Source organism: Furipterus horrens, unplaced genomic scaffold, assembly GCF_987537825.1.
Source record: "Furipterus horrens unplaced genomic scaffold, mFurHor1.1.pri manual_scaffold_7, whole genome shotgun sequence".
Classification (NCBI taxonomy): Eukaryota; Metazoa; Chordata; class Mammalia; order Chiroptera; family Furipteridae; genus Furipterus; species Furipterus horrens.
The window spans coordinates 105799636-105813284 of record NW_028327177.1 but is presented as its reverse complement, the minus strand read 5'-3'; the positions used below and the strand labels follow the sequence as shown (position 1 = coordinate 105813284).

The 13649-nt window shown below is 51.7% G+C and overlaps 1 protein-coding gene across 1 annotated transcript in view; it reads left to right on the top strand.

Annotated features, from left to right (window-relative positions):
* Nucleotides 1-5590, top strand: part of TMCC1 (transmembrane and coiled-coil domain family 1) — a 242665-nt gene extending 237075 nt beyond the window's left edge. Inside the window, exon 7 of the mRNA XM_090284212.1 lies at nt 5422-5590. Within this exon, the coding sequence (XP_090140338.1) occupies nt 5422-5520 (99 nt within the window). The 3' untranslated portion in view covers nt 5521-5590. The remainder of the gene's footprint in view (nt 1-5421) is intronic.
* Nucleotides 5591-13649: the final 8059 nt, after the last annotated feature.

The window sequence follows — 13649 nt, the reverse complement described above, 5'->3', positions numbered from 1 at the left end:
CCTTAGTCCCTGGCAGTCCGCCCTCTGCTGAGTGGACAGTGAGAGCAGAGGAGGCTGAGGACCGAGAGCCGCAACAGATACACAGGGGAACGACACTGCTGCCGGCTTACAGTAGGGCCACCTGTTGCTTTCCACAAGGGCTCACCCCAGCCCAGCACAGATGGGTGACAGCATCTCTGCCACCCCTTGGAACTCAGAACGCACGGAAAGCAGAGCTCACCGAGAGTCTGGTTTGTCCCGCAGAGCCCTGGTGGTCAGGGTAGAGAAGGGCAATTGAAGCCCCTCAAAGTGGTCAGAGCAGGCATCCTGCCTTCTGCCCAGGTTTGATGCCAGCTGACCTCAGGTAAATCACTTTACCTCTCACTCCCTCTTTAATTCAGCTGAACAATGGAAATATAATGAAACCAGTGTCATGAGGTTCTTTGTTTTTTCTTTTTCTTTTTTACTTTCATTTATTGATTTTTAGAGAGAGAGGAAGGGAGAAACATCGATTTGTTGATCCATTTATTGATGTATTCATTGGTTGATTCTTGTATGTGTCCTCACCAGCAACTGAACCCACAACTTTGGTGTATCAGGACAATGCTCTAACTGAGCTACCTGACCAGGGCTCATGAGGTTCTAATGAGGGTTTCATGAGTGAATCTGTGTAAATTACCTAGAATAGTACCTGACACATAATAAATGCTTAATTAACATAAACTGGTGTTGCTGTTATCTAGAAGCCCTGCCCCCATGTATATATCCTTTGCTACAGCTGTGACAAGTGATGACATTCCCATGCTTGCTGTTACCTTCCTACCTTTGCACATGCTGTTCCCACTGCCCGTGTCCACTTCAGAAATATTTATTCTTCCTTCAGACCCTCTTCTCAGAAATCCTCCTCGACCAACCTTTTTCCCCTCACCATGTTCTCCAAGCAGAGCAACAAAGCAGCTCAACAGCTGTGCTGAGCCTTGGTAACAGCTACACAGTGAGCTGTGGTGGTGTAGCCATGCTGGACTGGGGACGGCGGGGCTCAGGGAGAGCGGGGCTCCTCTCCTGGAGGACCCCACAGTCTCAATGGATAGGTAATGGCAGGGGCTGTGGGGCACCTACCCCACAAGGGCACCCCAGGATGCTTCCAGCTTCAGAAGGGGAGATACCAAGTGTGAAACACTTCAGTGACTGAGGTAGAAATCTGGTTTGTGGGACAAGTACCCAGAAGAACCTGAGTCTGGGAGGAGGCCATGTCGCAAGCGTTCCCCACACGGCAGACCCAGCTCTCTGGTGCCACCTATTGGATAACTGAAAACTTATTGATGGGCACCCCCAAAAGAATTCGGGAACACTATAGGCACCATCTCACACATTTTTAAATTGACATTTACAATATAAAAATGTAAATAGTTGCAAAGGGTGTACTGTCCAGGATATTTTATTATTTTTATTTTTATTCTCACCCAAGGATATGCTCACTGATTTTTTAGAGAGATGGAAAGGGAAGGAGAGTGAGGGAGAGAAACATTGACCAGCTGCCTCCCACATGGGGTCTGAACCCTCAACCCAGGCATGTGCCCTGACAGGGAGTCAGACCTGCACCACCTTTTGGCCTATGGGACAACGCTCCAGTCCACTGAACCACATGAGCCACGGCCTGTCCAGAATAGTGTAAATATTGGCAGGTTAAACTGTTTCATCACTATAATACAGCCAGTGAGTCTACAAACAGTGATTGGATACCCAATGTCACCCATATGAAAAGTGGACAAACAAGCTCTTCTATATTAATGAGGTTTTACCTCATTTTTTCTCTTTGTATTTGTGTTCAGTTCTATTATCCTCACAAAGTTTTAGCCCAGTGTAATATATCCTCATGCCTAACTCTAATGCTCACACTATCTTACTTCTCTGTAGCAAAAAGTAGGGGTGTGAACTGAAATTTTAAAAATTAAAAATGTTCTCTGACCATAAGCCACTGTTTAAAAATGTTATTCTGAAAAGTTTTAATTACAAATATTAGTATACAATTGATCAAAACAACATAAATAGCCCTGGCTGGTGTGGCTCAGTGGATTGAACGCGGACCCGCAAGCCAAAAGGTCACCGGTTCGGTTCCCAGTCAGGGCACCTGCCTGAGTTGTGGGCCAGGTCCCCAGTTGGGGGCGTGCAAGAGGCAACCCATCAATGTTTCTCTCACACATGATGTTTCTCTCCCTCTCTTTCTCCCTCCCTTCTCCTCTCTCTAAAAATAAATAAAATATTAAAAATATATATTACAAATGTTGATATTCAACAAAATATTAAAATGTGTTTTATGAGTTGATTGGATTTCCCCCATTTTGTGTACTGATGGATCAATATTTCTTACTTCTGTGATGGAACAGCGTGCAGTTCCATCTCTTCCTAGTTCTCATTCTCACAGGCACAGCTCTCAGGGGTCTCGTCACATAAATAAGCAGTGGGAAAGATCAGAGGGAGTACAGAGCCGTGGTACTCAAGTATTTTTAACTCCCTTTTGAGTCTTATGCCAGAAATCAATAGTAATCTATCATAATTATTTTTTGTTGCAACTGGGTGACAGGTAAATCCTCTGCTTTTGTGTTTGTTTCCATTATACATAGTAAAAGTTAAAGAAATTATGATTAATCTCCAGTTGGCAAGAGGATTGGGCCCTCCTGCAATTTTTTTGCAGGTGAAAAATGGAAACTACTTGATTGGCAACAGGATTTATCTCCCAGTCTTTGGAGCCCTTAGAGCCTTTCTTTCTCTCCAGACCTAGAGCAAGACTTCCAACTGGCCTTTTGTCAGCCTCTGGCAGGCTGGAGCATTTGCCTTTCTTTCCCAAAGCAAGAAGCTGCTTTCTTCAAGTAGTCTGTCCATTTGAAGACTGTGGTGGGGAACTGCGATGGACCCCTTGGCCAAAGGCCTGGGGAAATGGGTCAGGCCAAGAAGGAAGAAAGACTCCATCCATCTCAGAATGCAAGTTCATTCTCTGTCCCCTCCAGCCTCTCCCATTCGCCCTGCCCAGAACCTGGCGCTTCTCAGTGGAGAGGATCAGGGACCTGCCCAGGGTCATGTGGTTAAGAAGGATGAGGCTGGCCCTCTTTTTTGTTTCTTTAATTAGTTAAATTTATTGGAACGCTTTGCAACCATCTTTTGCAAGATACTTCAGCCCAGGAAAGCTTGGCAAATTAATTTCAATTAAAATAAAAGCAAACAACTAAATGTGATCCTAGAGTGAAATGATGGGGCGAGGATGGGGGGAACATTATAAAAGACCTTCTCGGGACAATTGGCAATATTTGCATAAGGTTTTTCCGATTAAGTAATGGCCGTCGTTATTAAATCACCTGATCTGGGAACCTCTGCTGTGGTTGTGTAATAGAAATGTCCTGTTCTTGGGAAATAATGCATTGAATGGTTTAGTGTTCAAGGCACATCACATCAGCAACTTACTCTTCAATATTTTGTGGGGGATTTGAGCATGCCAAGATGGGGGGGTCAAAATGCTAAACTTGGTGAATTAGGCTAAGAAAAGTGTCCAAGAGTTCTCTGTACTATTCTCACACCTTTTCTGTAACAAATTATTTCAAATTCTGACTCGGCAAGCCTGGTCTCTGTCACCCCCTGGTGGCTGTTTCAGGGAGCGCACCCTCTGTGTCTGAGACCTTTAAGGTCGGACGAGAGCCTCCGACGAGCGCGTCCTGCTGGCGGGGTTTAATTTCTCTTCACCTTCAAGGTCCGTCTGACTTTGTGAACCACTGCAGGCGCATTTCTTGTGCAACCAAAGTAAAGGCACATTAATCTTGGTTTGAGAGAAGTCAGAACTTCAGGGCTCCCAACCCAGAAGCTTTTGACAAGGAGGGAAACTGAGGCCCAGTGCTCGAGCGTGACTGAAACCAAAGTCTTCCGGCCTCCCTTAGTTCTCAAAAAGCACCTGCTTGTAGGCTTTCAAATCTGGCCCCTTCCCTAGAGTCTGGGCTCCCACCAGGCGTCCTCCCCCGGACCTCACCGCCTGATCCCAGCAGGCACATTCTCCCATCTCCTGGCGTTGCCCACGAGTTTCCTCTGTCCCGACTCCCCACCTCCCAGAGGCCTTGGATGCCCACCGAACGACGCGAACCCTACCTACTGGTCTCCCCTAGTGCAATCACTTCTAGGCCTCCGACTTGTGACTGTGCACCCTCTTCCCCGGCGGGAGTAGAAGCTCCTGTGGACAATACCTGTCTGTCTGGTTTTGCCTGGTTTCCTGAGTGCAGAGCAGGGGCTTTGGCAAGGGCTGGTTCCTTTATTCCCCAGCTTTGCTCCCAGGAGACCTTCCACCAGGGAGTGTCCCCTTCCGGGGCATCTATGGTTTCGAAGGAGCTCAAGGCCCCAAGCGAGGGGTAGGGGAAATGGGTGTGTTTGGGGGTGCTAATGGTGGCCCTTCTCTCTGGTGACAGCATGCTGCATGAGTCATGCATCGTCAGAGAAAGGAGTGCGACCCTACGGAGCGAAGGGTGCTGAGGGGCTCCTGGGCACTCGCAGCATGGAGCCGAGGCTCGGGACAGTGCGCTGGCCTCGCCTTTCCAAGCCAGGAGGGACAGGGCAGGCTGGAGATTCTCCGAGCAACCTAGGGCCCCACCCCGATCTCCCACGCAGCCCTCTTCCTTCCCGGGCTCTAGGAGCCGACCGGCTTGGCTGAGGGTCCCACCCCTGGGACAATGGCAGGGTCCGAGCTGGAGCGGACGAGGGAACAATGGCCCCCGCCCACCCTGCCTCGCCAGCTTCCGGCCTTTCCTGGCCGGGGCCTCTGGGCGCTGGAGCCGAGGGGACAAGAGCCACCGTTCTGAGCCGGGCCGGGTGCCGTGCCCTCCCCTAAGATGCGCCCCGGGCCCCTCACACAGCGGCTGTTCTAGAGGCCCGGGGTCCACTCCCGACCAGCTCTGTCCCCCGCGTTGCCTACTTTGAGGCCTGGCACAGGTGGCTTGGCAGGGGGAGTGGTTGCGTTTAAAAACTTTATTTTTTTATTTTTTTTTATTTTTTAGACAGAGAGGAAGGGAGGGAGAAAGGGCAGGAGAGGGATAGAAACATCTGTGTGAGAATATGAGTCTGTTGCCTCACCTGTGCACCCTGACTGGGACCGAACCCACAACTCAGGCAGGTGCCCTGACGGAGAATCGAACCCTGGACATTTACAACGCCCAAGGAACTGAGCCACACCTGCCAGGGCTAAAAACTTTTTTATTAAATTGAGGTATAATTTTCAAAGAGGGAAATGAACAGTTCTCATTTTGAAGTTTGATGAGTTATTACACGTTTATACCATGTAACCAATTCTCAGAACAAGGCAGAATGTTGCCCAGCTACCCCGAATTCCCCGGTGCCCCTTCCCAGCCAATCCCTGCTCCCAAGCCCAGCCCCTAACGACCACTGATGATTTTTTTTTTTTCTCTACAGATTTGCCTTCTCCAGAATGCTATCAAACCGGAAACCTACAGGATGAAGACTTTTGAATTTGACTCTGAGATCCATCCACATTGTTTTGTGTATCAATAGTTCATTCTTTTTTATTCTGTTGTATTACCTACATTTATTTGTCTATTCACCAGCTGTGGGACATTAGGTTGTTTCCAGTTTAGGGCTGCTATTAATAGAGCTACTCTAAACATTTGTATACAGGTTTTTGTGTGTTCCTGTGTTCTCATTTCATTTCAGTACCTAGGAGTGGGATTGCTGGGTTGCATAAGCTACATTTGACTTTCAAAAGAAACTACCAAATAGTTTTCCAGAGTGGCTGCACCATTTCACACGCATACAAACAACACCCCCGGCAGTGTATGAGGGTTCCCATGGCTCCACATCCTTGCCAATACTTAGAGTTGTGAGTCTTTTAAATTTCGGCCCCTCCAGTGGGTGTGGAGTTGTCTCAAGAGAGTGTTTATTGACTAAACAAGTGAAAAAATGCTTCAAGGAAGTCCCATTAGTTTCCCAGCCTTTTCCAGTCTTCCAGGAAGTACTGAGGTGCAGGCAGGCGTTCTGGGGCCAGAGTCAGCCCATGTGCAAACCAAAGGTGGACAAATACCTGTCCCCATCATGCCTAAGGGGACATGAACCTTCCTATGCTCAGGTCCTTCCCAGAATCTCAGCCTCCAGGGGAAGGAGCTGGCACTGAGTCCCCAGGTCAGGAGTGTTGGGACTGGACTTCAGCCTGGGTCCTATCTGCTCTGTTGGGGAGGGCCTTTTTGAAGGGGGATGTTTCAGCAGGGACTTGAGTGATGATAAGGCAGCAGCCCTGGGGAAAGGGCATAACAGGCACAGGGCACCGCAAAAGCAAAGACTTGGAGATGGGAGCATGCTCAGTACGCAAAGACAGCAGAGAGGAGGCCAGTGATGCTGGAGCAGAGAGCAAAGGGGAGGGTGGAAGGTTGGTGAGATCGTGGGGTCAGATGGTGTCTTGGCTTCAGCTGCCAAAACAAAGTACCATGCCTTAACCACAGAAATTCATTTCCTTACAGTTCTGCAGTCCAGAACTCTAAAATCAAGGTGTCAGCTGGTTTGGCTTTGTCTGAGGTCTCTCTCCCTGTCCTGGAGCTAGCCACTTTCTTGCTGTGTCCTCACATAGTCTTTCCTCTGTCTCCATACATGTCTGGACACATGTTTAAGGACACATGTCTGTGTCCTTATCTCTTACTCACCACTCCCATTGGACTAGGGCCCATCTCTATTACCTCATTTTAACTTAATCATCTCTTTAGAGACCCTATCTCCAAATACAGTCACATTCTGAGGTACTGAGGGCTAGGACTTCAACGTTTGAATTTGTAGGGGGTACTCAATTCAGCTCATAACAGATAGCTTTTGCTCTCAGGGATGTGGGGGTCTGGGTGAGTGTTGAGCAAGAAGAGATAAACTGTGATTTGCATGTTAATGGGACCCCTCTGGTGCCAAAGCCAGAGTAGTCTGCAGGGGGGTGGGAGGACCAGTGAGGAAGCTACTGCAATAGTCCAGGCTGGAAACTGGTAGCTGGACCTGGGTGGTAAGGATCTGGGTGGTAGGTGGGGAACAGGGATCAGACTCATGTCTGAGAGGTGGAGCCAGCAGGTTTCCCAAAGGAAAGAAAGATGGATGTGGGGGAGAGGGAAGAGAAAATTAGGGGGATTAGGATTGGGGCTGAGGGAGGTGCCATCTCCTTCCTTCCGGCCTGACTCCTTATCCACTTAGTTCCTATTATGTGCAGCTTGCCCCTGCGGGTGAGGAAGGCCAGGCCTGGGGATGCAAATCCAGGCCACAAACCATGCTGACTCAGGCCTTCTTGCTCCCCCGGCCCTTCCTCCTTCCTCCTGGTGGCGAAGTCTGACCCCCCTGCTTGGACAAACATCTTGTGGCCGTTTCCGCCTCGCCTGCCCGGAGCCCCAGCCTGGCCTGAACAAACACTCCAGACCTGTGCTTCTGGCCTCAGCCCTGGGAAAAACCCAGCTGGGGGCGGTTCAGGTCAACCCTGGAGGGGAGTGGGAAGGAGGACGCACCCAGGCCCCTCTTGCTCATGGAGCCTTTAGAACAGTGCTTGGACTTCAGCTGCCCATCCATCAAATGGGCATAATTGTACCCACCTCAGAGGCCTGTAGGGAGAAAGAAAGCACTCACTGGTCTGGCCATCACCCTGAGGGGGTGATGCTCCCTGCAGGGCTGTGAGAGGCTTGGGGGAGTAGGGCTCTAAAGGACCCGCCCAAGAGACCATGGTGCTAGAAGGGACCAGATGTTGCCTTCCCACCTGTGGCCTCCCCATTCTTGTTCCCGTTTTCTTAAGTGTACTATGGAGCTGCACCTTCAGTCCCGTTCCTGCCGCTTCAGAGCCTCCCAGGCCCGAGGGTAGGGGCAAGAGTAGACATTCCTGACCATGTAAAATATGTGGAAAATGGACTTTGAGCAGTGAGTCCCTGTCCCTGGAAGTGTGAGCAGAGGCAGCTGGATGTGGCGGAGGTGACTGCACCAATATTTCCTTATGAATGGCTCCGAGAGCCCTGGGAAGTGGGCAAGCTAGTGGGTCCTGGGGTCAGAAAGACCCTGTGTGAGCATGCCCTCAGTTCTATGAGGGGACACTGCTCTGCCTCCTCAGCTGCTTGGGGACTCAGTAAAAATGGTTACGGAAAGAGCACCAGCACCCACAGTGCTTGGTCACTGCAGAGCTGTGTCGAGGTGCATGGAGGTGCTTCCCCCCTTTGTGGCTGAGGGAGACCTGGTGTCCCTGCTCCACTGCACCGGGTGTCCTGGCTAGTTCACAATTCAAGGCCCTTACTTGAAACCTTTGCCAGATAAAGCCTCCCCAGCTGGGGTTTGTTTTTGTTTTTGTTTTTCATGCAGGATCTGGAAGCGGAAAGAGTGGAATTAATTTTTTTTCCTTGCTAGCAGTTTCTCCTCATCTGAGAGCTGTGGGGCTGGATTCCCACTTTGCCTTCTGCCTTCTGCCTGCCTCTGTTGGTGGGTGCTGGCATTCCAAGGAGCAGCTAGAAGAGGATGGGTGTGGACAGGGGAGGTCAAGGCCAGGTGGGATGGGCGAAGGGGGTTACTGAGTAGGAGGTCTTGGCAGGGCAAGCATTAGGAAAAGACCTGATGTCCTGATGTACTTCTTTCTGTCTCTGGGTCATTGCACATGCTGTCCTCCCTACCTCCTCAATGTCTACCCCCGTTGGTTGCTCCTGTGCTTCCTTGAGGTATCACCTCCTCCAGAAAGCTGTCCCTGACCACTCCAATCAGGATTGAACTGGTGTCAGCAGCACCTTCCCACTGTTATTAATCTACAATTGATCTTCCACTGTGGGTTGGTTGTATTGCTGTAGGGCCGTCTCCTCTGCATGAGACTAAACGCAGCAGTGTAGAGCATGGAAACGGGGATCCTGTCCCTGCACGGTGGTCCTCACTGGCTGCTCAAGGGTCTTGATCTGGGAGGGGGAAGACAGGAAGGGAGAATCAAATTCAGATAGGGTTGGTCTTGGGTAGGGGGAGATATAGGCACAGAGAGGGCGTAGATAGGACAGTGCACAAAGGCTGTGTGAGTTTGGGCTGTGAGTGTTCCCTGAGCTTCAGTTTCCTGCTGTGTAAAATGGGGATAACAGCACCCCCTGGTGGAATTAACTTGAATGGCCCCAGCGCAAGGTCTAGTGGGGGGGGACGGGAGCTGGGGTTGGTATGGAGGTGGTAGCCTCTCTAGGCTGGAAGAGTCCAGTGCATGGAGGCGAAAACAGAGCCCTGGACCCTTAAACCACCTCTAGCCATCAGCTACTAATGCTAAAATTAATGAGACAACCCCACCCCTGCCTTCTCCCAGCATCCTCTGCGAGAGGGCCAAGGGTCCTGCAAATGGAAGTGAATTATAGGCAGGGAGGTATTCAAACCTGCTGTAAATCACGCTATGGCTGCAGCATTTAAGAGCCTTTTCTGAGGCTCCTCACTTAACCTCTCGGCCCCTTGCCAATCACGCAGGGACCAGCATTTGGTGGGTACATGGGGGTCCAGAGGGTCAGGGCTTCCCCATGCCCAAGACTCATTTGGTGACCTTGGGGGCCAATGAGGAGAGAGGAACTAGAATAAGGGAAGAGGAGGCAGAGGGAGGCATCTTCTGGCAAAACACCTGCACCCTTCTGGCTGGGTGATAAATAGGAGGACTTGCCTGCAAACAGTAACATCAACATGGGGTCTTCCACCAACCCCCTCTGTATGCGCATGGTATAAAGCCCAATGTCCCTCAGACAGCAGCGCGTGTTTACACAGTGCTTGCGTGCCTGGCTCAGCCCGAGTTAATGCTCCATGACAACTGGGAGAAACTGAGGCACAGAGCAGGGCAGTGACTTGCTCAGAAATTGTAGAGCTAGGGTTCCACCAATGCTTTCAAAGGGGGGCCTGACGTTCACCCAGGTGAGTCCGGCCATAGAAGTTGCGATGGAGGGGAGGGTCTAGGGTGGGCAGCTCTTCTTGAGTGGACTACTCTAGATGGGCAACTGGCTGCTCTGCACCTCCGTCTCCTGTCTGCAGAATGGAGCTGTGGGAAGTGACAGGTCCTAGGCAGATGGCAGTCCCAGTGTCCCCATCCAAGTCCCTGGGCCCCACCACTTCCCCTGGCAGGTGCAACTGCAAGCTGATTCCCTTTGGCCTCTGATTCCCTGCAAAAATTCACCAGCACCCCCATTCCTAAACCCGTGGCTTTTATCTCATGTTTATCTTTAACACAAATAATACACATTGTTTGAGGAAACTTAGAAAACTCAGACACAAAAAAGGAAAAACTTCAACCCCACAACCAAAAGTCATAACCCAGCAAGGCAAGGAATGGGGGCACGTGCCGCTTACTTCTGCCTCTCCTTGACCTCGTGCCCAGGGCGCACAGCTCGGTGGCGGCGCCTCAGGCCTCGTGGTGCCCATCTGCCACTGCAAGGCCTGTCTGAGCCCAAGACCTGCGGCTGGAGCTCAGGCCACGGGAGCTCTTGGTTCCTTTTTGGCAGAGGGCGCCCAACTCTGCCCACAGGCACCATGGGGGATGTGAGAATGAAGGGAGAGGGATGGGGTGACGCAGGTCCAGCAGAGGAAGTGAGAGTAACCTGAGCCCCCCCCCCCCCCGACAGACCTGTCTATAGTGAGCCAGCACAGCCCCTCGCTTGGAATGGAGGTTCCCAGGGTGGTGCCCCCACCACCTGGTCCATACTGCGTTCACAGGGGTCCTGGAATCCTGGGCTATGATGCAGAAAAGAAGGGAGTTTCCTGGCTTCCTGCCCAGGAAGTCCCCGCTTGGGGGCATCTTCCAAGTTTCAGAGCCTGGTTTTGACCCTGGCCTGGCCAGCTATGCCCCTGGATTGGGTTCAGGAACATTGAGGCTGGGTGGAGGGGCACCAGATTAGCCCTGCTTTCAAGTAGAGATTGAATCGGGACTATAACCCCAGCCTGTTCCAGCCAGGGCCTCAGACACCTGCCCCAGACTTTCTTGGTGGCTGCCCCCAGGCCAATATGGAGTCCCCTGAGTCTCCTGTACCCCCAGACAGATCTCACACAGAGCTGTGTTCAAATCCTGTTCTTTCCTTGGCCAACGTGGCCTTGGCAAGCCCCTGTTTCTTTTCGGCCTTCTGTAAAATGGGGCCAGTGAGACGCTGCTCATGTGAAGAGCAAATGAGCTAAGTGCAGGCCTGGCCTGAATGAGTCCAGGATGGGTGTCAGTTAGGTTGGAGGGTTTGAGCGTGTGGCCACTCCTGCCCCACTGGCCAGGCCCAGGTGTGGCCAGATAATGGGCTGGGTGGCCGAATCTGTGCTGACCTCATTGCCTTCCGCTGGGGCCCCACCGGGCTTCCTCTTTTGCTGGAGAAAGGGTCTCTCCTCCTATCCTCTTCCTCCAGGCCTCCTTCCTGCTTCCCTGGGCTGAGGCTGGGCCCTTCCGTCCAGGCACTCATCAATCGCACCCAATGTGCCAAGCGTCCGGCAGGCCCTCTCAGGCCATGACTCACTTCCTGTTTCCGGGAGCTGGAAATAGCTTCTCCTGGATGCTGGACAGATACTGGGCAGGCGCTTGGGGGGGTGCCCTGGCTAGACGGCTGCTCAGTCTCCATCAGAGTGCCCCCACACAGGACTGTGCGTTCACCACTGACTACCCAAGCCTGTGTTTGCTGGACATCAAGCCAGCCTGTGAGTCCACTGGTTGCTCATTTAGGGACATGGGAGCACCTGTCTGGCCCTCGGGCGGTGGCAATAAAGAGGAGAGAAGAAGACCTGCCCCCAAGGCATCTGTGGGCAAGAACCAAATAATTGCACCAGTGTGCCCAGAGTTCTGTGCAGGGAGGGTACGAGGGTATCTGACCACAGAGCTGAGCTGGGAAGCAACAGGGACAGCAACCAGGTGGTGGGACCAGCAGGAGTGCTTGTGTGCCCAGAGTGTGGCCATAGGCCACACAGAGACTGCGCATGAGGAAAAGGGGACTGGCTGTATCCCAAGAACTTTTGCAGGGTTTCAAGTTGGAGGAAAACAGCATGAACGGATTTGCAGTTCGAAAATATCCCTTAGGTTGCTTCATGGAGGAATGATTCAGGAGAGGCAGGAGGGCACCAGGAGAGGGAGCGGGAGGTGTCCAGGCAGGAAGGGGCGGGGCTCAGACCTATGCAGTAGTCTCCTGCTGATGAGGGTGATTAGGGGGTGACTTCTAGAAGGGTGGGAGAAAGGGACAGGGCATCCAGGTGCCTCCTAGGTTCTGTCTTGAGCACATTGCAGTGGGGGCGTGGGGTTGAGTCCAGGATGTGCCACACTCATTTACTCTGTGACTTTGGACAAGTCACTTAACTTCGCCATGCCTCACTCATCCCATCTGTAAAATGGGTATAATGCAAGTACCTCCCTCTTGGGTGTTTGCTGTGACAGATGAGTACAAAATTCCATGTGAAGCTCTCAGAAGGGTGCCTGCTCCTTGGCAGCCTCAATAAACATTAGCTGCTTTTATTCCAAAAGTATTTTTCTACCTCAAGTCTTGGAGATCTTGATCTTCTGCAAGCAGTGACAAAGCTCCCATGAGTCAGAGAGGTGCATCAGGGAAACAGGCAGGGAGAAACAAGTGCTCTGTCCAAGGTTCCACAGTTGGGGGTAGTGAAGCAGGATGTGAACTGCGATTCCTCTGGCTCACAGCCTCCCACACTACGTGGGACCCTGAAGTGTCCATTCCCTGCCCTGGTCCTAGTTGGGGGAATTGAGGGGAGGCTGGCATGGTGGCCCTGTAAATTTCAACCCAGCCAAGCCATGTCCTCATAGGAAAACCTGTATTTTAGACACACAAACCCTCCCCAAGCCAGGGCAGGAGGTGTCAACCTTCCCTGGAAGGTGGGGACATCTGCAAGGGCTGGGTAGTGGGGGAAAGGATCAAGGATGCCCTGGAGCTGTATGGAGTGAGTACCAGCCAAGAAAATGATGAAGAACATTTATCTCCTCTCCTGTTCATTCATTCATTCACTCACCCATTCATTCACCCTTGTGAGCCTGCTTGGAGTATGCGCCTAACAAGAGTCAGCTCCTGAAATGCCTTCTGGCTGGCATGAGAGTCAGAGCAACAGACACATTGTCACCTGGTGTGGGTGCTCTGATGGTGTCATTGTGGGAAACCATGGGAGTCCAGAGGAGGGAGCCTAACCTATCCTGGGAGGTCTGGGAAGGCTGCTGAGAAGAAGAGAGGCCAGAGCCGAGTCCTGGGGGAAAAGGCAGGCAGGGAAGTTCAGGATCGTGGCGGGACTTAAGTTGCATACCAGGGACTTAGGGACGTTGGGTCTTTGGGACTCATTCTAACTAGATGAAGTCTGGGGAGAAGTACATGCAAAAGGCTGTGGCTCATCCTGTGGTCAGTAAAGGCTGCTTGAGTAAGATGAGGGATGGCGTCACCCAAAAGTCCCTAAAGAACCAGTTCCAAGTTTCTCAACAGAGGGGACTTTGGTTCGGCTGACTAATTACTCACAGGCTGGGCTGCCCAAGGTTCAGGGCTGGATCAGCTAAGGCTGGAGGCAGGACCATCCAAGATCAGAAGCTGGCCACACAGGCCAGGCTGAATCCCACAAATCAGAGATCTGCTATTGAAGGTTGATCATAAAAACCATGGAATTTCATGATCGACAAAGGTCCTGCTGGCCTTTAATGGCCTGAATCCCAGAGTGAACCACTGCCTGGTGGCCCT